This window comes from Scyliorhinus torazame, chromosome 8 (genome assembly GCF_047496885.1).
Source record: "Scyliorhinus torazame isolate Kashiwa2021f chromosome 8, sScyTor2.1, whole genome shotgun sequence".
Lineage (NCBI taxonomy): Eukaryota > Metazoa > Chordata > Chondrichthyes > Carcharhiniformes > Scyliorhinidae > Scyliorhinus > Scyliorhinus torazame.
In genome coordinates this window covers 72935744-72961952 of record NC_092714.1, presented here as the reverse complement: position 1 = coordinate 72961952, position 26209 = coordinate 72935744, and the positions used below count along the sequence as shown (strand labels likewise).

The following is a 26209-nucleotide window of genomic DNA, read 5'->3' as shown; positions in this document are numbered from 1 at the left end:
CACGGGGAGAACGTGCAGACTCCGCACAGTGACCCAAGCTGGGAATCGAACCTGGGTCCCTGGTGCTGAGAAGCAACAGTGCTAACCACTGTGCTACTGTGCCACCAATGCTGCAGTACAGAGGGACTTCTGTGCATTTGTACATGAATCACAAAATGTTGACATGCTAGCACAGCAGGTAATTAGGAAGGCAAATAGAATGATGGACTTTATTGCAAAGGTAATGGGAGTATAAAAGAAAGACTTGTTCCAACTGTTAAGGGCGTTGGTGAGACCACACCTTCAGTACCTCATACTGTTTTTGTTTCGATGGGCAGGATTTTCTGCACCCCCTGGCAACGGTGTGTTTTGTGGCAGCCCACCATTGGCCAGATGCAGGATCTTCTGATTCAACAGGGTTTCCCATTCTATGCACCCCCCCCCCCCCCCCCAACCAACCGGGAAACCTGCGTTGAGGTTCTCCCCCCCCCCCACCACCACCGGGAAACCTGCGTTGAGGTTCGCCCCCCCCCCCCCCCCCCCCACCCACTACCGGGAAACCTGCGTTGAGGTTCGCCACTGAAACATACAATGTTTTGAGACGGTTTGGCAGGATAGATGGATATTGCCCCTCATGTGGGAAATCTAGAATCTCATGGGAAATCTAGACGCAGTTTCACAGTTTCTCATATAGGGTCACTAAAGAATTCTGTACCCCAGAGAGCAATGGAGCTTGGATCATTGTATATATCCAAGGCCCGGTTAGACAGATTTTTGATCTACGTACAAGGGAGCCAAGGTTTATGTGAGGGCAGGTAGGAAAGTGGAATAGAGGCCATGATCAGATCAACCATGATCTTATTGAAATATGGCGTAGGTTACAGGGGCCGAATGACCTACTCCCACACCTATTTCTTCTATTCCTATGTTCTTATGAGCAAGATGAAGTGTGGGAATTAAGAGCTCAGACATTGCTGCCAGTGACGTGGCAAAGAGAATGAGGGTGCAAAATGGCAGCAGGCAGAGAGTGGGAATGAAGGGGTCTTTTGCAGGATGACAGCCGGTGACTAGTGGTGTGCCTCAGGGGTCGGTGTTGGGACCACAACTTTTCACTATACATTAACGATCGGAAAGAAGGAACCGAGGGCACTGTTGCTCAGTTTGCAGATGATACAAAGATATGCAGAGGGACAGGTAGTATTGAGGAATCGGGGGGCTGCAGAAAGAATTCGTCAGGCTAGGAGAGTGGGCAAAGAAATGGCAGATGGAATACAACGTGAAGAAGTGTGAGGTTATGCAGTTTGGTAAGAAGAATGGAGGCATAGACTATTTTCCAAATGGGAAAAGGCTTAGGAAATCAGAAGCACAAAGGGATTAAGGAGTCCTAGTTCAAGATTCTCTTAAGGTTAACGTGCAGGTTCAGTCAGCAGTTAGGAAGGAAAATGCAATGTTAGCATTCATGTTGAGTTGGGCTAGAATAAAAAAGCAGGGATGTACTTCTGAGGCTGTAAAAGGCTCTGGTCAGACCACATTTGCAGTATTGTGAGCAGTTTTGGGCCCCGTATCTAAGGAGGGATGTGCTGGCCTTGGAAGGGGTCCAGAGGAGGTTCACAAGAATGATCCCGGCATGCGGAACGCTGTGGAGGCCAAATCACAGGATCTTTGAGACAGAGATAGATAGGTTTTTGCTTAATAAGGGGATCAAGGGTTATGAAGAGAAGGCAGGAGAATGGGGATGAGAAACTTATCAACCATGATTGAATGGCAGAGCTGACTCGATGTGTCAAATGGCCTAATTCTACTCCTATGGCTTATGTAAATGGAGGAACAGAGCTTTGGAGGATTGCGGGTTTGGGAAGAGATAAGGATGGGTATGGCTACATGATCATTTTAAATTGGGGACATTGGGAGCTAATGTTGGTCAGCAAACATGAGGGTGACGTTTGCATGGGACATATCGTAACCTACACTGGGATTTAGATTAGCTGAAATTTATTGAGGGTAGAGGAAATGATACCTATGGGTTGGAGGGAACAAAGACAAGTATTTGTGCTTTGGCAGTACTTGGGCTGAGGCAGGGTCAGAAACTGGCAAAGTTACAGAGATGGAAGTAGGTGCCTTTGTGATGACAAGAATATTGATTCGGAAACTTACGTTGGGGTCAAATAGAATGGTGAAAGTGTGGGCAGTTGGCTTCAAGCTAAAACAGTGATTGTGACGGGGATGTGGTTGGAGGAAATGTTACGGAGTTTGTGACAAAGACAATCGCTTCATTCTTTTCCACGTTTGAGGAGGAAATTATAATTCATTCAGAACTGAAGCAGTTTGACAAGTTTTGAGAGGTAGAGCCAGCTCATTACATGGAAATTGATTCTGTATTTGGTTGCGATTGCTAAGGGGGAAAATGACAGATTCTGATTCACGAGTTCAAATATGAAGTTGCGGGAAAATGGCAGTGGCTTGATTAATCACACTGGCATCATAAAACTAAACCCACTGTATTTAATTCTGCCATGTGGACCCACAATGTCCACATTTTAATTCCTCAGAAGTCTTCAAGGATTCTGATGCAACATATAAATGCCAAGTCATCTTACTTCTTCCATCTTCTGATTGCACAATAAATGGTAGAACTCTTCAGAGTACTGAGAGGCAGAGAGATCTGGGCGTGCATGTCCACCGATTACTGAAAGTGGCAACGCATGTGGATAAGGTGGTCAAGAAAGAATATGACCTGCTGGCTTCATCAGCCAGGACACTGAATATAAAAATTGGCAAGTCATGTTGCAGTTATACAGGACCATAGTTAGGCCTCATTTGGAATATTGTGTACAATTCTGGTCATCACACTACCAGAAACATGTGGATGCTTTGGAGAGAGTATAGGCAGTTTTCTAGGATGTTGCCTGGTATGGAGGGCATTAGCTCTGAGGAGAGGTTAGATAAACTTGGTCTGTTCTCACTGGAACGACTGAGGTTGAGAGGCGACCTGATAGAGGTCTACAAGATTATGAGTGGCATGGACAGAGTAGATAGTCAGATGCTCTTTCCTAGGGTAGGAGAATGAAGTACTAGGGGACATAGGTTTAAAATGCACGGGGAAAAGTTTAGAACAGATGTGCGAGGCAAGTTTTTTTACACTGCGGGTGGTAAATATATGGAACACGCTGCCTGGGGAGGTGGTAGGATCAGGTACAATAGTGGCATTTAAGGGACGTCTAGACAAACATATGAATAGGGTGGGAATGGAAGGATACAGACTCTAAGTGCAGACGGTTTTAGTTTAGGCAGGTACCATGATCGGCGCAGGCTTGGAGGGCCGAAGGGCCTGTTCCTGTGATGTATCGCTCTTTGTTCTTTGGCAGGAAAAAGCTGTTCTCGGTGATGCCCTGGGGCGACAATATGTGCCCTTGTGAAACTACAACTATACTAGAGGTATTTTGGCCAGAGCAGTATACCATTTCAGCACATTTGATATCTGAAACTACTTAATGAGTAATATCATTGGGTGTTCTATTCCTTTGGTTAATTACTACTCTGTCGTGACTGCTTGTATCTCTTTCAATTCCACCCCAAGCTATTTTAATATCATTCATAATAAAAGTCACCCAGTTTTCATCCAATATGTAGCACCTTCCAGCTACTTATAGATTTCATCTGGTTCACATTTCTTGGTTACCTTATCAAACTTGAAGAATGTTTTCTTAAATTTAACACTTTGAGCTTTTGAATCAAAGTTGCTGAGTAGACTCAGTAGGAGTCCCAGCACTAATTCCTGTAGCTTTACACACAGTATGTAAGCCTCACCTCAATATCACAGGCAATGGGAGGCTGAAGAACATTTATTTGAACTCTTATGACTTTATTCATCATTAATAAACATTGTTTAAATAGCACAAAACAGCTATTCACTACTAAAGGTACATTTATTAATTATTTGCCCAATTAAAACTAACACCTATGTATATTTGAGAAAATAAAATATTCACTTAATTTTCTAAAAGTATACAGTGACAAATTTAATTTTAGTAAAAATAGAGCAGGCAATACAAAATTGAATGCAGATAAATACCACGATAGTATGATTTTGCTCAAATGTAAGTGCAAATTTATATTGAAGGATTTTTAAAACCAAGCTAAGCTTTAATGGAGCAACATTTTTTTCTGTCCCTTCCTATCTTAACTAATATTGTATTCAACTTTCCACTAAAACAATTACCACCTAAAAAAAGCAGGATACAATATTGATTAGGATTGCACTAAGAACAATGCCTTGATTTTATATTTCATTAAGAAAAATCTTTATTTGCTCCCATAAAGGTAGTGGTATTCAACAGGAAATCCAGGATTGCCTCCAGCATGCCAGTACAGCTGCACTGTGAATGAACAACCTACATGACCGGTAAACTCCCATTAGTCTTACAAACTGTTTCATGCAACCTTAGTCCATGGTGACGTTAGTATCTTTTTAAAAATCAATTCTTAGGTTAATGATAAATAAAAGTTACAGAACATAAGTAATAATTATATCACAAAGAGCACATGCTATTAGGGTAATGAAAATATGCAACAGGCAGTGGGGTTAAAATGGACAATACGGATTTAAAAAAAAATGATAATTCAACATTGAAGAGACTGTATTCCTTTCCCCCCTTCAAGCACATCCAGACCAAAGATGGACAGTCAACAGTCACTAAATGGTCTTTACCCCACAACATGACTGGAGTCCTGAGGACAATCAACAGGTTTCTGGCACTGGTTCCTGCTGTGATGATTTGACAGGTGCCAGCTCACTAAAATTTATATTTTATTAATTGATTGAAGACATGGAATACATAAAGTGAAACTGTTTAGTTAACCCTACAGAATAGCATTTCCTGAAAGTTAAGCCGAAGCAAAGAGGAAGGGAACCAAAACAAGTAAAATCAGAGGAGCAATCCAGCTCTCCCACTCAAGATTCTGTCAAAAAATCGACAAGGTTTTGATGTCATGTTTAATAAAATGCAATATTTCGCCAAGTGTTTATCAAATAGTGTTTAAGAACTAGAAGGATTAGATTGTGATTCAAAATGCACCAAAGCCGCCATAGTAGGAACGATGGCGTGCAAGCTACTTTAAAAAGAGTGTTTTCTCAGTGACTGTTGTTGGAATACAGTTTCTAACAGCCCTCGGGTACCTCAATCAAGTAGCCATTGTACTTAGTCAGGGTACTACTATAGGTGTGCATTGGTGGGGCAGAGAACAGCAGAGAAGTCAAGAGGAGATGAACAGATTGAGTTTATATGCGGATTAAATTAGGTGGGAAACTCTGTACACTTATCAAGAATAGCCTACATGTAAAAATATACTTTGGAAAAAAATATACTTTTGTGACAATTTCTTCTACATTAGGGAGGAGAGGCAGGGCAGGAGATTGAGAGATCATTTGATAAACATTTCCAGTCTATTCACAAATCTGATGCTGACTTTTTCTAGCTCACCACTTCAATTTCACATTCTATTTCCACTATTTCTGTTTATGGCCTCCAGAGAGTTTATTCTTTCCTCAAAGTTTTAAACCTTGCGTTGGAGGTTATTGTGAAAATAGTGATCTCCTCAGATCTAGATTCAAATCTTGCCAGGACAAAAATGGCACTAAATGTTTTATTTTTCTGATAGTTTTGTATGGCCTTAAGTGAAAAAGAATCAAATCAGCCTCATCGCAATTCTCTGTCAACATAATTCTATGAATGTAGTTATTTAAAGGTTTTGTTTAAAGTAGTATTCTACATTTGCAATTAAATTGAGATTTCAGAACATTAATGTAGAGATTCAGATAGAAGCTCTATATCGTAGTGCAGAAAATACTGTTCAAAGTGATAGCAAATGCACTTTTGTGACACACCCGGTTTACAATTTTAACAGGGATATGCACATGTTTAAAATAAATGATAAATATTATTGCCAGATAGCAGACAGAGGAATGTGCTAGGGAGACATCAGTGCTCATTTGTTAAAATTGCCAACAGTAATTTATTCCCTTGAATCTTCGGTATTTGATTTTGAATTGCTTGATAAATTGTATATAATCACCATAAGTACTAGTTTTAACAGGTTACGTTAGTTTGCACCATCTTTCCTCACCTTAATTAACACATAGGCAGGAAATAGAAGGAGCACTGTCTCTTCAAGAGTAATCATGGGTTATATGAGAAAAACATGGTTTGAACTGATAAAATCCAATCTTCAGTACTGTTAAGTAGATAGAATTACCTCATTCTATCACCCACTGCCATTCCTCTGAAAGTAAATCTATCAAGGAGAAAAAGAATAAGGGCTCAGATTATACATGAGCAGCCTTGGGTGTCATAAGAGCTGATGCCACATTCCCAGATTCCTGTCAACATCATTGTGGTGAAATATTTCAGACCAGTTTTTTAAAATGAAAGTCCAACTGTTATGGCACCCTCTAATGTAGTCATTTTTATTCTAATAATCGATGAACATTCTTACATGAATAGAAATAGTTAAAATAAGATTCAAGTCCAAAGCTGCAGTGTAGGCCCATTTCTGTACTTTGTATATATTTTGATGCATTTATGAAATCTTTAGGCAGACAACTCGGCTGCCGAAACATTGTGATTGCTCATTTCTGTGATTACTCATTTCTTTCACCTGGTAGCCTGTTAATGTTATGAAATCAGATCTCAATTTTTGATGAATTATTGATTAAAATTTCTATGGATTCTATCAAATTAAAAAATATTTTCCAATTTGGCAGATGCATTGAATTCAAAGAAGAGAATTACATGGTGCAAGATGGGAGACAAATTTACTTCACAATGGTTTCCCCTGTATTTAAAAAGGTAGCATTTTGCATATGCTGTTTAATAAAAATTAATCACGAGAGGCATTTAGCTAATTTTTCTAGTTCATATATACACTGCTTAATGAGTTCTTTAAAGTTTATCCTTGACGGACTTTAGTTTTATTGTCAATACACAGATACACATTAAAACATTTTTGGATCATTTCAAAACATGAGGCCCTGCTAAAAATATATTTCTACAAATTTGAAACAAAAAAAAAATAGTACAATTAATGCAATGGACATGCACTTCCATCATCTTTAGTCTCTTGAACTAACTGTTTGGTGTTGGTACTCGAGGCTTGGAAACCAGAAAAATTAAGGGTGCTACTTTTTCTATATATATATATATATATATATATATTTTTTCAAGTTTCTGAAATATGTGCCTAGATGTGATTTGCACTACAGTGGAAATGTTCAATGTACCACAATTATTGAAAGAATGATGAAAGTGATTTAAAATTACTCAAAAAAGACAGAAAATGCTGGAAATACTCAGCAGGTCAGGTAGCATCTGTGGAGAGAGAAACAAGAGTTAACATTTCAGGTCAATGACCATTCATCAGAACTGGAAAAAAATAGAGATGTAACAGAGATGTTTTACATAAGTACAGAAATGGGAAAAAAGTGGAGGGGGAACGAACAAAGGTCTGGTTTAAGGTTAGAAGCAGGAGAAATTAAACGACAAAAGGGGTGGTGATGCAAGGCAAAAGGAGATGGTAACAAGACAAGAAACAAAAGATAGGTCAAGAGCAGGTGTAAATAGGGAAATAGTGGAATCATTACAACAGCTGCCATCTGAAAAAGTGGGAGCAGAAATTATGATCTTAAATTGCTGAACGGCTTTGAAGTGTTTAATCGAAAAATGAGATGCTGTTCTACGAGTCTATGTTGAAATTCATTAGCACAGCTTAAGAGGTTGAGGACAGAGTGTGGAAGTGGGGTGGAGAATTAAAATGGCAGGCAACTGGAATTGCGGGGTCATACTTGCTGATTTAACAAGAGGTATTCCGCAAAGTGGCGATGCAATCTCCATCTGGTCTCTCCCATGTAGAGGTGACCACATTGTGACAACTGAATACAGTATACTAAATTAAAGGATGTATGAACAAATCACTGTTTTACCTGAAACAACTATTTGGGGCCATGGAGGATGGGAACGACAGGTATTGCATCTTTTGCATTTGCTTGGGAAGGTGCTTTGGGAAGGAGAGGAGTGTTAGGGGTAATTGAGGAGTGGACCACAGTGTTGTGGAGGGGTGTCCCTTTGGAATGCAGAAAGGGGAGAGAAAGGAAAGATGGGTTTTGTGGTGGTATTAAGCTGGAGCTGGTGGAAATGGCAGTGGGTGACCAGTTAAATGTGGGGGCTGTTGGGATGGAAGGCGAGAGCCAAGGGATTCTGTTGTGGTTTAGGTAGGGAAGTGATGAGAGCAATAATCCGGGAAATGGAAGGGACATTTAGTTTTGCCAATATGAAATAATTTGATAATATAATATGAAATGTGATATTTACAATAGAATAAAACAAGTGGAAGAAGAACTTAAATACACTTAGAAACATTACACATTTAATTATTCAGGATAATCTGGTTTTTGCACCCGGGCCCTCCAGCTTATTTCTTTTAAAAATGACTTAAATCGTGTACCAGCCAATGGGTATAGAACATAAACACTAACTTGCATTTATGTCGAGCCTTTAAATGTAAAAAATGTCCCATGGCTTGGAACAGATAACTGTAAAGAAATCAGACTGCAAGCCACTGGAGAAGTTAGGAGAGCTGATGGAAAGTTTGATTGAATAGATGAATTTTGAGAAATTGTTTTAAGAGGGCAGTGATGTGGATAGAGGAGTTTCGGGATTGAACTTCAGAGTGTAGGACCCAAGGCACCTGACAATTATGGGATAAAGGGACTGGAGATGCAAACTTGTTCAGTGTAAAAGGATTCAGGGATGGTAACAGAGATTTTATTGAAACAGCATTCTATTCTGCCAATTACAGCTCTACCACATGACTGAAACAGAGGCTGAGACTCTCCGAGCCTCCGCGCCAAAATGGCACTCGGCGTGGGGGTGGAGAATCAGCGGCAGTCGCGCGCGCGTGGTCGACGCGGTGCTGGTCGAGGGCCGTTGAAAGAGGTCCCTGCGCCAAGTCTTTGCGGTCAACCGGCCGAATTTCCGCCGGTGTAGTTCACAGCTTGAGCTCGCTGCCGCGGCTGCGGTGGCTGTCCTGGAGGGGGCAGGGGATCAGTCTCTGGGGGGTGCATGACGGCCGGAACCGCGATCGAGCCACCGATTGGCAGGCGCACGCGATATGTGGGGGGGCCTACCTTCTTCCGCGCTGGCTCACTGTGTGACTCCGCCATGTTGCGCGGCCGCACGGAAGAGGCCGCCGCGCATATGCGCGGACCCACGGCTGGCAGCGCAGGGCCGCGTACGGCAGCTGGAGCAGCGCGGAGCCTTCCGGCTCGTGCTGGCCCCCTGTGGGCTACAGAATCGCTGGGCCAAGAGGCCTGTTGACGCCGGCGTGAAACACTCCGGTGTTTACGCCTACATCAACACTTAGCCGCGTTTTTGGAGAATCCCGGCCAGAATATTTGGGAATTGTATCAGCCCAGCTTCATTTTGGAAATAGGCAATTCCTCTCAAGGAATTACAGTTTGTTCCTCTTAAAGAGGGGGTGCATTTTGACCGTGGCAGGTGCTGGAAGCATCCTAAAAGTGAGGTAGACTTGGGAAAAACACAAGAATAGCACAACATGTGCACTCCAAGGCTCTCCAATGCAGCAATGGAGACTCTGGTGCAGAAGTGGTGAGGAGGAGAGAGGCCCTCCAGACAAACGCTGAAAAGTCAATGGAAGCAGATAAGCTCCATGGTCAATGCCAGTAGTGTAGCCCTGAAGAACCTGAATTCAATTAACTCACATAGAAACAGAAAACAATAGGTGCAGGAGGAGGCCATTCGGCCCTTCAAGCCTGCTCCTCCATTCATCATTATCATGGATGATTATCCAACTCAACAGCCTAATCCCTTTTCCTCCTACATCCTTTTATCCCCTTTGCCCTAAGTGCTATATCTAACTGCTTCTTGAAACCATACAATGTTTTGGACTCAACTACTTCATGCGATAACAAATTCCACAGGCTCACCACTCTTTGGGTGAAGAAATTTCTCTTCACCTCTGTCCTAAATGGTCGACCCCGTATCCTTAGCCTGTGACCCTCTGGTTCTGGACACACCCACCTTCTGGAACATGCTTCCAAATCAACCCTGTCCAGTTCTGTTAGAATTTTATAGGTTTCTATGAGATCCCCCCTCATTCTTCTGAACTCCAGCAAATACAATCCTAACCGATTCAATCTCTCCTTGTAGGTCAGCACTGCCACCCCAGGAATCAGTCTGGTAAACCTTTGTTGCACTCCCTCTATAGCTAGAACATCCTTCCTCAGTTAAGGAGACCAAAACTGCACACAATATTCCAGGTGTGCCCTCACCAAGGCCGTGTATAATTGCAGCAAAACATCCCTGCTCCTGTACTCCAATCCTCTCGCAATGAAGGCCAGCATACCATTTGCCTTCTTTACCGCCTGCTGCATCTGCATGCTTACCTTCAGTGACTAATACGAGGACACCCAGATCTTGTTGCATGTCCCCCTCTCCTTCCCGGTCTTGCTACCAAAGTGGATAACCTGCATTTATCCAAATCATACTGCATCTGCCATTCATTTGCCCACTCACACAACTTGTCCAAATCACACTGAAGGATCTCTGAATCCTCACAGCTCATCCTCCCACCCAGCTTGGTGTCATCTGCAAATTTGGAGATATGACATTTTGTTCCCTCATCTAAATGATTAATATATATTGTGAATGGTGCTGGTTTAGCACAGGGTTAAATCGCTGGCTTTGAAAGCAGACCAAGGCAGGCCAGCAGCACGGTTCAATTCCCGTACCAGCCTCCCCGAACAGGCGCCGGAATGTGGCGACTAGGGGCTTTTCACAATAACTTAATTTGAAGCCTACTTGTGACAATAAGCGATTTTCATTTCGAATAGCTGGGGTCGTAGCACCGATCCCTGCAGTATCCCACTAATCTCTGCCTGTCAATTTGAAAAAGACCCATTAATTCCTACTCTTAGTTTCCGGTCTGCCAACCAGTTTTCTATCCATCTCAATACGCTACCTCCATTCCCATGCGCTTTAATTTTACACACTAATCTTTTATGCGGGACATTGTCAAAAGCCTACCGAAAGTCCAAATAGACCACATCCACTGGCTCCCCTTCATCAATTCTACCAGTTACATCCTCAAAGAATTCCCAGCACGTTTAGTTGAGTGTTTCCCAGCGCTCGATAAACACAACACTAAAAAATGGCATCCGGGTTAGATACGGCACCGCAGCGGGAATTGCGCGTTGAGGCCGCACATACCCTATTTTGTGCACTGAGCAGCTCAGCTTGCTGGAATGCCTCAGTGTAGCGAGAGATGAGGACGCCATTTTTAAATGGTGTCCCAATCTCTGGAGCCTCCGAAGTGAACCCTGAAGTTTGTTCCACTTAAAAAGAGGAGCATTTTGACCGGGGCAGGCGCCGGAAGCCATCCTAAGAGTGAGTTAGACTTAGGAAAAACACAAGACTAGCACAACATGTGCACTCCAAGGCTCTCCAATGCAGCAATGGTGACTCTGGTGCAGAAGTGGTGAGGAGGAGAGAGGCCCTCCAGACAGACGCTGAAAAGTCAATGGAAGCAGATAGCCTCCATGGTCAATGCCAGTAGTGTAGCTCTTAAGGACCTGAATTCAATTAACTCACATAGAAACAGAAAACAATAGGTGCAGGAGGAGGCCGTTCGGCCCTTCAAGCCCACTCCACCATTCGTCATTATCATGGTGATTATCCAACTCAACAGCCTAATCCCGTTTCCCCCCCACATCCTTTTATCCCCATTGCCCTAAGTGCTATATCTAACTGCTTCTTGAAACCATACAATGTTTTGGACTCAACTACTTCATGCGATAACAAATTCCACAAGCTCACCACTCTTTGGATGAAGACATTTCTTTTCATCTCTGTCCTAAATGGTCGACCCCGTTTCCTCAGCCTGTGACCCTCTGGTTCTGGACACACCCACCATCGGGAACATCCTTCCACATCAACCCTGTCCAGTTCTGTTAGAATTTTATAGGTTTCTATGAGATCGCCTCTCATTCTTCTGAACTCCAGCAAATACAATCCTAACCGATTCAATCTCTCCTTGTATGTCAGCACTGCCACTCACACTGATCCAAATCATACTGCATCTGCCATTCATTTGCCCACTCACACAACTTGTCCAAATCACACTGAAGGATCTCTGAATCCTCACAGCTCATCCTCCCACCCAGCTTGGTGTCATCTGCAAATTTGGAGATATGACATTTTGTTCCCTCATCTAAATGATTTATTGTGAATGGCTAGGATCCTAGCAGCGACCCCTGCGGTATCCCACTAATCACTACCTGTCAATTTGAAAAAGACCCGTTAATTCCTACTCTTAGTTTTCTGTCTGCCAACCAGTTTTCTATCCGCCAACCAGTTTTCTATCCATCTCAATATGCTACCTCCATTCCCATGCGCTTTAATTTTACACACTAATCTTTTATGCGGAACATTGTCAAAAGCCTACTGAAAGTCCAAATAGACCACATCCACTGGCTTCCCTTCATCAATTCTACTAGTTACATCCTCAAAGAATTTCCAGCACGTTTAGTCGCGTGTTTCCCAGTGCTCGCAGTGCCGATAAACACACTAAAAAATGGCTTCCGGGTTAGATACAGCACCGCAGCGGGAAACGCGCGGTTGAGGCCGCACATACCCCATTTGGTGCACTGAGCAGCTCAGCTTGCTGGAACTCCTCAGTGTAGCGAGAGATGAGGCTGCCATTTTTAAATGGTGTACCAATCTTTGAAGCCCCCAAAGTGAACCCCGATGCACCCCCGCCCCCCCATTTTGTGCACTGAACAGCTCAGCTCGCTGGAACTCCTCAGTGTAGCGAGAGATGAGGACGCCATTTTTAAATGGTGTCCCAATCTTTGGAGCCCCCGAAGTGAACCCCACCCCAGCCTCAAACGCACTATGGAAAGATCCCTGACCAAGAGAAACGGAAGTGTGTCAGTGAGTATGGTGCAACCTATATGGATGATGTACCTGTTATGGTTGAATTGACAGTGGGCGTGATCGAACGGCCACGCTGCGCCCGAAAAGCAGTGCTTCGCGGTGCAGCATGGCTGATAAAAGCCAGGAGACCCCGTTCCTGGGATCTATCTGGCTCGTAATGCCTCGAGATCTAACGCGATCTCTTGAGACGTTGCAATTTAAATGGGGGGGGGGGGGGGTGGATCACTTTTGGGCAAATCTGCATATTAGAATGAGACAGCTAGTCTCACTTTACTGTGCAGATTCCTGAGGTACCCAAGGGGTTTGGATCTATTCACTTTGCCTCAGAGACCTCTGGCGAGCACCGTTCAGTACCAGTCTCCACAAATGTGGACCAGACAGCACTCAGGGGGTGGTGCATAACCTTTGGCAGGGTGGTACCCTGGCACATCTTGGGGATAGATTTCATGAGTTCACACAACCTTTCTTTTGACCCCGTGAATAAGTGTGGGGAAAATGGCTAGAGCAGCAGGAGCCCCCACCACGATCACAGTAGGAAAATACGAACACAGGATTAGCTCAGTGAGAGATTACTGGTTTGATCCACAAACCAATACCACGGACAAAACAATTAGGGAAGTCGTAAAGAAACACAAAGCGGGCAGCACGGTGGCGCACTGGTAGCACTGCAGTCTCATGGCGCGAAGGTCCCAGGATCGATCCCGGCTCTGGGTCACTGTCCGTGTGGAGTTTGCACATTCTCCCCGTGTTTGTGTGGGTTTCGCCCCCACAACCCAAAGATGTGCAGGCTAGGTGGATTGGCCACGCTAAATTGCCCCTTAATTGGAAAAAAATCAATTGGGTACTCTAAATTTATTTTTAAAAATAAACACAAAGCATCTTTTGCCCAGCACAAGCATGATTGTGGTAAAATTCCAGGAATGGTCACCATTACAGGTCCCGATCCTAAGCCCCAGAAACAATACAGTTTTCCACAGCAAGCCGAGGGAGAAATAGCTAAGGTAATTCAAAGTTTATTGGATCAAGGTGTAATTCGGCCCGTAGCCTCAACAAATAATGCCCCGATTTGGCCCGTAAGAAAACCAGATGGTTCATGGAGACTGACCATCAACTATAGAGAACTCAAAAATGTAACTCCATTGGCAGCCCCCACCATTGTCACGAGTCCCAAGAACATGTTAAAGCAGGGACTTCAGTCAAAATATTTTACGGTTCTGGACATTAGCAATGGCTTTTGGTCCATCCCATTGGATAAAGATTGCCAGTATAAATTTGCGTTCACCTTCCAGGGACAGCAATAAATGTGGACATGCCTTCCACAACTCCCCCTCCATTTTTCACAGACAATTGGCAAATGGATTATCGAAATTTTCCCGACCCGAATGCCTCATTCAGTATGTGGACGACTTGCTGACACCAAGGAAGAGCACATTTCGCTTCTTTCCAAACTATTAGGTCTCCTAAAAGAAATTGGATGTAAAGTCAACCCCCAAAAAGCCCAAATTCTCTAAGAAAATGTCACTTATTTAGGGACAGTTATAATGCATGGTAAACGTGAGATAGAGCAAAAACGTATTGATTCAATTGTTAAATTGCCCTTGCCCCATAATGTTACAGCACTCCGGTCATTTTTAGGACTGGTTGGTTATTGCAGGAACCATATAGACGGTTTTGCCACAAAGGCAGCCCCACTTTCCGAGCTCCTTAAGAAACAGGCCTCATGGAAATGGCTCCCACAGCACACGGGTGCCATTGATGCACTAAAACTAGGTACAGCTCCCGCTTTGCAGGCACCAGACCCACACTCCCCATACGCAATAGAGGTAGCGACCACTGACCGAACCCTTTCGGCCGTACTTCTCCAGGAAAGGCATAATCGTTTAGGACTCAAAACCTATGCCTCACGAGTTTTAGATCCGGTAGAGCAAGGGTTTTCAGCCTGCGAAAGGCACTTGCTCGCAGCTTTTTGGGCTGTTCAGTACTTCGTGTACATAACAGGACTCAACTCTGTGACCGAGCACACCCCAACACAGCTACTGTTAGACGGTAGGCTGAAGGACGGTACAGTTAGCCAAATTAGAGCAGCGCGCTGGACCCTACTCCTACAAGAACGCGACATCACAGTGAAAAGGACAAAGACACACACGTTTTTGGCAGATAATTTACAGTATGCAGGAACCCCACGAGTGTGAAATCATTGCAGCCAGGCACAACACAGGACCGTTTATTCCTAAATCGTTACTGACAAAAGCAGGCATCAGGCCACAGAGAACCCAGCCCACAGATAATTCTCTAAAAATTTATGGAAATGGCCCCTCCACCATTGGTAATGGGAAAGGGATTACAGGATGTGGCATATATGTAGAAGACGCGCAGGGACGCGCATTAGAAGAGATATCATTAAAGTTACCAGGACATTTAGGTTCGCAGACAGCCGAGTTAGCAGCCATCGCATACATTGTGCAGCATCCAAATTCGTTCCCGATCCCCGCAGATATATATTCGGACAGTCTATACGTCTGCAACAGTTTGACAGAATTCCTGCCCTTGTGGGAATCTAGAGGATTTATATCCGCTGACGGCAAACCCCTACCCTCAGCGCCATTACTAAAGCATATTCTCGAAGAAGCTAAAGATCGCAAATATGGCATCATAAAGGTTAGAACCATCATCGTTCCTTCCCACCCGGTAACGTAAAAGCAGACGCCCTAGCAAAAGCTGGATCATGACATGGTCACTTTTGGCAACACCCCCGAAAGTGCCCCAGTACATGCAGTCCAGGTCTCACAGACCAATATTCAAGATTTAGCACAGGCGCAAAAAGTAGACGACACGCTTAAGGAAATTTTAAACGGCGATTACCCAGCACCCTACGACAAATTCAAAGACACTTTAACGATTCAAGACGGAATTATACTAAAGAATGGTATTTATGTGGTCCCCACCCAGGACAGGAACCAGCTTATTTGTCAATTTCATGACAGACATGGACATCAAGGGATAGAAACCACCCTTGCCCACCTAAGACCTCTCAGCTGGTGGCCCGATTTAAAAACAGATGTCACCCATTACATTGAAAATTGTTTAATTTGCGCTCAGAGCAACCCAGACAGATACGCAAAGAAAGGTCAGCTAAGACACACCCACCCTGTTAATGGCCCATGGACGAACTTACAACTAGATTACATTGGTCCCCTTCCCCCCTGCAGAAATGGTTTTAAATATGTGTTGGTAGTGATCGATACCTTCACAAAATGGGTGGAAGCATTTCCTTCCAGGACAAACACGGCTAAAGCGACAGCAAAAATTCTAACTCAACAAATATTTACAAGATGGGGACACCCCCGTAGTATTGAATCGGACCAAGGTTTGCATTTTACAGGAAGAGTGATGAAAAATGTTCTCACAATTTTCGGCATTAAACAAAAGTTTCATATTGCCTATCACCCACAATCGAGTGGCATTGTGGAACGCATGAACCAAACCCTAAAAACAACGATTAGGAAAATGGTGCAACAGCAAAACATGACATGGGACACAATTCTCCCATTTGCACTGATGTTTATTAGAAACACGGTGTCGAGTTCAAAAGGCTACACCCCCCACACCCTCATGACCGGACGACCCATGAAGGGTACAGAGTATTTATTTGCCCCACAGTCACCACCCTTACCACCGAAAAAGCGGTCCAACAAGTAATGGAAAATATTAAAGCAGCACAGCTCGCTGCAGCTGTTCGACGAGGCGTTGGGAAAAAGCAGAGTAAGGCCTGCTTTGATAAAACAGTACACCCGGTAGAATATACAGTCGGACAGCAGGTGATGGTCTCCCTATACAATCTGAGTTCATTCCTCTCCACCAAATTTGCAGGACCCTACTCGATTTCTGATAAAGTAATCCCCTCAGTATATAAAATTACGTATCCAAACAGAAAATCAGGATGATTTCATATAAACCAACTTAAGGTTTATGGAACTCAGTGCAGCCACTCACACCACATTTCACTGGCAATAGCAGACAACGGTGACCCGCCCACTGGCAACCTAATCCAACCCTCCCCCAGCCAGGACAGCACGTCCACAGACACGACTTTGACTCCACCCCCAGGGACGAGTTTCCACCTCGGACTTGATTCGGCCCATAGCAAGAGCGACAGCACAACGGACTTACTTGAGATCCCCGACCAATGGCAAAACAGACCAGGCCCCAGTCACTACAGCCCCAGTAACACCGACCAAGATATGTTTGGCCCCTCAGACACCATTTATTTGCCTCAACCAGAACCAGACCCACCGCCCGACGATACAACCCCCCCCCCGCTTTGCCAAGAAATAATGGCACTGCGATAACTCTTGTCGGTTGACAAGAAATTATGAAATGGATCCCACGACGGCCCACGCGGCCATGGCACAGAAATGCCAGACACGAGTTTGGCAACCGGGAGATAGCGATGACTCAGAGTCTGACTCCCACCATGGTAACCCCTTTACGACCCTTTTCTGAATGGAACCCTGAGGTGTCCAGATGATGAGAGCAAGGAACCAATTGAGATTTATGGTGTCCTATTTTCTGATGGAGCCTGCGCACCTTTGTTTCTTTAATTTGTTATTTTTAAATGTTGAATGTTTGTCTTTTGTATGACTATTTGTGTCAACCACTCACTAAATTTTTGATACAGTTTCTTCTTTCGGTCTCATGCTAAATTTCTTGATGCAGTCATCACTACTCTTTTGACGCCAAAATGGTAGTTAAAGGAACAAGTTTGTTGGAAGTCCATAGATATTCAAATTCTTTCCGTCCTTGTAAGGTCACCCAGGCAGTGGAGTAACGGCACTAATCCCCGCCCTGCCTGAGGACCCCCTATGTATTTGGTCAGCCAAGCTCGGGTAGTGGAGCAACGGCACTGATCAGCGCCCTACCCGGGGATTCCACCCATTCTTGCTCATACGCACCCCATGTCCCACTGACTTGGAAACTCAAAACTCTTTTAGCGTTCTTTTAGGTGTGGTTTAAAGATGCACTTTGCCACAGTTCTTTGCTTTCCGACGACCCTTTGGTCGCTACCCGCAACTGCTATTTACATATTCAACACACTTGGTTGAAACAAAATCTGCTGCTATGGAAAACTAACTCAACACTGGATGGAGAAATTATCCGCCCACTCAACGCATCGACCACAGGCTGCGAGATTGCGCACACTGTGACAGAATTTTTTTTCTCGGATGTCTTGTCTCCAAAATGGTTGGTTTAAAAAAAAATGGTGACAATTCTAATGGGAAATTGATATTAAGGAGAAACGGATAGACAAACGAGATATTAAACAAAGGTAATAATAGAGATTATGCTTGCACCCCAGGAATATATGAGGATACAAAGAACAAAAGGCAAGATGAAAACAGAACCGATGACCTCCATCATGATCATCGTTGGATCACTACAGTTGCGCGCATCGACGGCCCCTGTAACCCACACCACATTGGCCCCAAATACAACTATACCACACAATACCCCTAGCCCGGACACCACACCTCACATGGAAATAAACATTGATACTCCCACATGGTGCGATATCATAAAATGGTATTCCCTCTCATACATGGTAGAAGCCCTATTAGTTATTGCAATACTATGCAGTGTTGTTCAGACACTTAGACTTCGGAAATGGCGAAGGAGAGCCTCCCGCTCCCCAATATATACACTCAGAGCCCCTTTTCTCGGACTTCAACAGACCCCACACTCTTTTTGAACCCTTTTTATGACTAATAAAAGTCACATTTTCTGTAAATGTGATACGTTTAAATAGAAATGTGATGCTACTATTGTTTACATTTTTGTACTGTAATATAAGTTCTTTTGGTTATTAACTAGCAGCATAAGTGTAGTTTAGTAAGGACAGTTAGAGGTTCCCCTTTGTGTAAAGAAGTTAAATGAATGATTGAATGTTATAATGCCCCCTTAGAAGTTTTATAGATGTGTGATGTATTAAAAACTTAGGTAAATGTTCCAATCCATAGGACAGAGTAGTATAGAACCTGTCCTTGATTAAGGGTACCCGGCACACCAAAGAACAGATGAAGATTCAGTAGTGTGATCCACCATGCTTTGCGTTTAAGATCAAGAGGACGGACTGTAGCCATCTGCGATGGCCCAAAGAAACATGGACATTTGCAAAGACTCAAGGGAAATATGGCCAATACCAGATTCAGGCAGGCTCAGAGCCTAAATGTATATTTGTAAGCAGAGAACCACAGTATCGAAACCCCCAGCTGATTTGCATTCTAATGACCCATTTCCCTAAGACAAAGGACTGGTACTCAGGTATCCGATACAATTCCAGACACATCGGCGCCACTCCCTTTACTCAGGATGCATAAACAGCAAGGTCAATGACCGCTTAGGACACGCCCAGCCATCAAGGCACCCGCCCCTTTATTGGCTCAGATCGAAGGCAGTGATCAAAGTCTGGCAAATTATTGGGTCCAAACCTAAGGACCGCCCAAAAGAACGCGAACGCCCCCAAGGATAAAGAGAGACACTGCCATGTGTTCGATCTCTTTTGGACCTGGTGCTCCGGCAAAGTCTATCTCCAACTTTAGCACCACGACCAGAAGCAAGTCCAAGTTCAACGCTCGCTATTAGATGGATGAGCCTAGCTGAACCACAGTTACTTCTCCAGATCCAGCAGATCCAGATTCGAACAAAGGCCACTGTTCCTCTGACCAAAGCCGGGTGCCTGAAGTTAAGTACAGGTTGTCAGAGTGTTAGGTGTAATTTAACTTGTAGTGTTTATATTGCATGTAAAAGTCAATCTTGTGTGTAAATAAAGTATTATTGAACTTGAACTAACTAACTGGTTGTTGGGTCTTTGATCGATATCCAGTTGAACCTTGTGGTGGTATCATTTGATACCTGGCGACTCTGAAAACAATATAATATCAATATCTAGACAAAAAAAGGGCAACCTTATTGACTGCCATATTTATAGCGACTCTTTGCCTTTCTCCTTTCAGATACCCAAGAACTGCAAGCTGGCGAGGCAATGTTGCAGGAGCGCACAAAGTGGAATAGGAAGAGGAGACTGATGATGAAAAATCATAAATCTCACTTCCAGCCACCAGTTCAAATACGGACACTGCATCTACTTTAGAAGGTGGCATAAAGGTGGGGGTCAACATGTCATGAGACAGCAGGTATGAGTATCTGCAGCCAGGGCAGAGAGAAAAGGTTGCAAAGATGCCAGTCAGCAGAGGTAGAGGTAGAGGTTGCGTAAGTTCTATTACAAAGGTTCTGCTGTAAAGGACTCAGATAAGGATCTTGATGGAATGGGTGCATAGCAAAAAGCTAATGGATGTGCACAGATAAATGCTTGGTGCATTGGCAGGCCTGCTAGAAATCCTCCATTCAACATCAAGGTGAATGAAGGAGTCCGGCACCAACCCTGCACATGGTTTTGCACAGAGCTTGAAATCCTTCTTTTCCAATATGGAAACAAGATTACTTGCAGAACACAATGTAACATCTGAAGGTCAATGTTTCAGATTCCATTGCAGCACAAGTAGAAATCATCTAGTGTCTGAGCACTGTCGTGGAAGCTCAGACTGATAAGTGCTTCTGCTATCATGGCTACAGACACCAGTGATCAGAGGCTTGCAGTGCCTCACCGCAATCTAACAATCTGTCCTTCAATACATTGCTAGGACTGCTGAGGCACTACCAGTGGGAGTGTCAGATGCTGCATGAAGCAGGAGCCTGCTGACCTGTCTCAGAATTATTCCATCACTGTCGCCCATCAGTCAGCCAGCCAATCTGCTGTCACCATGTAACGGTGGTGCAATCCAAAGCCAAGTCTACTAAAGCCAGAGGTCATCCTGCAAAACCACCTGCTGTGTTCCCCACTGAAAGTCTGCATTTTTCAAAGCCACATTGCAGCCACTGGGTTATCTGCATAGGAACACTAGGAATGGCAAAGTGTACCCAAAAGATAGACACTAAGAGAGTGCACAAGGGTGGTTAGTTGACTTCTGTATTAAATACTGAATGGTTTGACTTGTAATGTTTGTTTTAAAAGTTTGTTTTGGGATAGTTCGTTTAAAAAAAAAAGCATTGTAGTCAAGGAGGCGCCGTGATGGTTAGTAACATTGGGAAGGCATTGGGCTGTTGCTGAAGGGAAAAATTGTAGATGCATTCACTGGTATTACAGTCAGGCAAGTTGAACATAGGACAGGTTGGCCAGAAAGGGGCTCTGTTGCCTATCTCCACCCTTCCTCCTCGTCGACGGCTTGTTGTTGGCAAGAGGCAATGCCATCACGACCAGGCTGTACAAGGTGCAGCAGATCATCATGTCATTGTGAGTCGAGGCAGTGAAAACAATGCTTAAGCAATGATCGGTTCAATACCATTTTGTGAAATAGCAAGGCTCGCATTGCATGCACACTGCACAGGGATTGCACACAACAGCAACTCTCTCATCCGAGAATCCAATCTAATGAACCTTCGCTGTACTGCCTCAAAGACAAGCATATCCTTCCTTAGATATAGAGACCAAGGGTGGAATTTTCAGCTCCCAATGTAGGTGCAAATTGTGTTGCAAAAAAACTGAACGTAGCTTTTTATTTGCCGGAAAAACAATGGGCTGGATTCTCCGTTTCTGAGGCCAAGTGTTGACGCCAACAGAAAATCCTTGGACATTTGCGACAGAAAAATCAGCGCCGCACCTGGACCGATTCTGCTACCGTTGAGGGGCTAGCACCAGTGCTGCATGGAACACACTTGATTCCACTGAAAAATGGTGCGGGATACGCTAGGTCCGTGATCGACACTCGGGAGGCTGACAAGCTCCAGCCGCACATGCACATTACACTCCCTACGCACACTTATCCCAGCCAAAAATATGGCACTGGTTGTGCTGGAGCATGCCCATACAGGTGATGGGTCAGTTGAGGCCAGAGGGCACCCAGGGGTGCCCTGGGGGACACCTATATGACCCGTGGCACCAGGTTCAAAGCGGGCTGTTAGCGGTGTGCACAGCTGCATGGCTGCCTTGCTGGCTATGGCAATGGTGTTCCATGTCCGTCCAACCCGACCCCACAGCCCACCTCCTAGCCAACCCCCATTACTCCCCACAACCCTGGCAGAATCCCTCGGCCAGCGGCACAACTGTCAGCAAACTATGGCCATGTTGGACACTTTCCATACCCCCTCTCTCTCGATCAGCAGCCGCCACGCCGGTTTCACGATTTTTAAAAGCAGAAGTGAATCACAGAGGCCCTGGAGAGTACTGGGTCGGGCCCGCTAATGATATGCAAACAGTACCTACTGTATGTGCGGAGTGAAACGCATTGACGCTGTTTTCGAGGTAACCGAGAATCGCGATTTGGCGTCAAATTGGTGCCTGATGCAATTTTGGCTTTAGAAGCTATTCTCCGCCAAATCCCGATTTCGGCGTCGGATAACGGAGAATCCCGCCCAATTTTCCTCTGCCTTCCTGGCCCCACACCACTTGCAGCATTTTGGCTAATCGGGAAGGCATAGGGTGCAAAGCGCACACACATCTCTTCCGAGGTGAGAGCTAGAGAAAAATTGCATTTTCTCCTGCATACTATTTTCATGTGCTGGTGTGGGTTTTGTTAAACCTTCAAAATGCATCTCCTTGGATTCTTCATGATTACTAAGGCAAGCCTGGTAACGAGTCAGGAACATTCTGAAAGGTAAATGTAAAATGCTTTAAATGTCATTATTACCTGAAAAAGGTAAGTTGATCCTTACCTTGAACAGCATTGTATAATTGTTGTCATGCTTTCCCAATTGTCAAAAGTGCCATAATGCATTAAACATGTTAAAGAAAAAAGTCCCCCCAGCTTCTATCAAGTATTGTGCTGTGGTTTAAACTGACTGACAATTCTGGCTATTATAAAAATCTCTTCATCTGATGACTCCATTGATTGACTGGCAACCTGCTTTGAAATGGAAATTCTGTTCTTGTCAGTTTCAATGTAGCTGGAACTTTTTGTTGTGGCAGCAGTAGTCATAAATACTTGGCTGTGTTTCAAAAACTAGAAATGCCTTCAGTTCAACAGATGATCTATTGATTCATAAACCATTGAACCTTTTAAGACACTGGAATAACAGAATATGCTTTTGATATGGCTTTTTGTTTGTTTGTGAAACTAATAGCATTGGCAGAGGTACAGAATACAAGAGTAGGAATATAATGATGGGATTGTGTAAGACACTGGTGAGGCCACAACTGGAGTATTGTATATAGTTCTGGTCACCACATTACAGGAAGGATGAGATTGTTCTGGAGAGAGTACAGAGAAGATTTACTAGAATGTTGCCAGGGCTGGACAATTGTAGCTACGACGAGAGATTGAAGAAGTTGGGGTTGTTATCCTTGGAACAGAGAAAGCGAAGGGGTGACATGATTGAGGTGTACAAAATTGTACGGGGTAGAGATACAGTAGACAGGAAGAACCTGTTTCCCTTGGCAGAGAGTTCAAAAGCCTGGAGTCATAGATTCAAGCTAAGTGGCAGAAGGATCAGAGAGGACATGAGGAAAATCTTTCTTTTTTTACGCAGAGCGTGCTGGGTGTCTGGAATTAGCTGTCTGAGGTCTGGTGGAGGCAGAGACCCTAAACTCTTATGAAAAGTACTTGGATCTATACCTTTGTAAGCTACGGGGCTATGGGCCGTGTGCAGGAAGATGATATTAGAAAGGTACACCCACAAGGAGGGAATTCCAGGACTTTGACCCAGGGACAGAGGAGGAACGGCGAGACATTTTCAAGTCAGAATGGTGAGTGACTTGGAGGGGAATCTCCAGATGGTGGTGCTCCCAGGTATCTGCTGCCCTTGTTCTTCTAGATGGCAATGGTCATTGGTTTGGAAGGTGCTGCCTAAGGAACCTTGGTGAGTTACTACAGTACATCTTGTAGATGGCTGCTACTGTTCGTCAGTGGGGGAGGGTTTGAATGCTTGTGGAAGGGGGAGCAATCAAACGGACTGCTTTGTCCTGGATGGTGTTGAGCTTGTTGAATGCTGATGGAGCAGCACGCACCCAGGCACTTTGCTTCTGTCTTCACAAAGGAAGACTTATAATATTGTACTGGAACTTCGAGTAACACAGGTTTTAGTGAGCATCTGAAGGAAATTAGTAATAGTAGAGAAATGGTTTTGGGAAAATTAATGGGATTGAAGGTGGATAAATCTCCATGGCCTGAAAACTTTCATCCCAGAGTGCTTAAGGAACTAGCCCTAGAAATAGTAGATCCATTGGTGGTCATTTTCCAAAATTCATTGACTGTCTGGAATGATTCCTACAGATTGGAGGTAGGTAATATAACCCTGCTATTCAAAAAGGGAGGTAGAGAGAAAACAGGGAACTATATACCAGTGAACCTAACGTCATTAGTAGGGAAGTTGCAAGAGTCCATTTATCAAGGGTTTCATACCACAGCATTTGGAAAGTAGTGGTATAATCAAAGTCAGCACTTAGCCGTAACCCTCTCCATGAACACCTTATCCTCCTCCAAAATCCTCCCACCTCCCTCTCCACCACTCCCCCCCCCCCCCCCCCCATCAGTACCTCCTCCGGCAACGAGGAGGCAGGTGCTATCGGGAAGGTCGGAAAGACCAGCCTAAATTTCTCCAAGTTCAACTTCCCTTCCAGAAACAGATCGTCCATCTCCATGCTTCATCTCATCTCCCATCCCCGGAACCTTGTGTCCATCCTCCCCGGTCAAATCCGTGATTCCCCCCTTTCGGATTCACTCTCAACCCCACTCCAAACCTAAAATGTTACCGAAACTGCCTCCAATTCTTCAGCATGGCCACCACCACCAGACTCCACGAATACTTGTCTGGAGCCAATGGGAGTGGCGCTGTTGCCAGCGCCCGCGACCCCGACATGAACCTGCTTCGATCCTTACCCACAAAGCCTCCGCCTACCTATTCCAACCCCATACATTATCTGCATTCATTGTCTAGTAATAATACATCAAATTCAGGAGGCCTAACCCCACCCCCCAACTGCCGTCTGCAGCACCACCTTCCTTATCCTGGATCAAAGACCCGGGAGCACACTGGATAAAAATGGAGGAGGGCTCCTGCGCAGGGACATCCCTTCTGCACAGGGCACCCCTCTGAGAACTGGCCATGACCACACTCCCATCCACCTCAACCAAGTACTCGAAAAACCCAGTGGTAGTGCAGAAAAGTCCAGTTCAGAGCATGGAACCAACTGAGACAACACTACGGACTAGTGCCAATGTCTGTCATGGCCCCCATCTGCAGGAACCATAAATTCACCCCGGCGACATTGGACACCTCCTTCAAAAAGTAGAGACAGGACAAGGGGGCACTGATAGTAGGGGACTTATATGTAGACGACAGGATAGTGACTCGGGGGAACTGACAGACAAACTACGGCTCCAAAAAGGAAACAAGTTGCGATACATGCAACTAAGGAACTTCCTCCACAAGAAGTCAGCAACGTTCCCCCAACAACCGGGTCACTCCCTGCTGGACAAACCTCTGACTGCGGGTGAACTAGGGGCGGTAACTACACTGACATGTACAGATGACTACTGGAAGAAACAAGACCACAGCAAGACCACCACTGGACGCAACAAGAGAAAAATTGGGGGCAGCAGGGTGGAGACGAACTAGACCTGGAAATGATCAAGGCACTGCACATGGCAAACTTCACCTCCTCATGTGCAGGGCTCAGCCTAGTGCAGCTAAAAAAAGTGCACAGGGCGCACTTGACCAGAACACGCATGAGTGGGTTCTTCCTGGAGATGGAGGACAAATGCAAACGCTGCCAGGGAGGCCCGGCCAACAACGCCCGCATGTTCTGGTCATGGCCCAGACTTGTCGGGTACTGGGCTGCCTTTTTCAAGGCGATGTCCAAGGTTGTGCGGTGAGGCTGGAGCCGAGCCAAAAAGTGGTCTTCGGGGTATTAGAACAGCCAGAGATCTTCACGGGGAGGGGCAGACTCCCTAGCCTTTGCCTCACTGATCGCCTACCGGAGAATCCTTCTCGCCTGGAGAACAGCAGCACCACCAAGGCCGGAGACTGGCTGTCCGATCGAGCAGAATTTCTCAAATTAGAAAAAATTCAGCATTAGAGGATCAGCCAGAGCTCTTCACGGGTAGAAGGGCAGATGTCCTAGCCTTTGCCTCCCTGATCGCCCACCAGAGAATACTGCTCGGCTGTAGATCAGCAGC

General features: G+C 44.7%; 1 protein-coding gene across 5 annotated transcripts in view; it reads right to left on the bottom strand.

Moving 5' to 3' along the window:
- dcaf6 (ddb1 and cul4 associated factor 6) overlaps window positions 1-26209 on the bottom strand; it is a 281662-nt gene that overhangs the window by 56015 nt on the left and 199438 nt on the right. For 4 of the 5 annotated variants that reach the window (XM_072513816.1, XM_072513818.1, XM_072513819.1 and 1 more), the window contains one exon: window positions 6232-6270. The exons of the other annotated variant lie outside the window; for it this stretch is intronic. In XM_072513816.1, the coding sequence (XP_072369917.1) occupies window positions 6232-6270 (39 nt within the window). The remainder of the gene's footprint in view (window positions 1-6231; window positions 6271-26209) is intronic. 5 annotated transcript variants of the gene reach the window in all.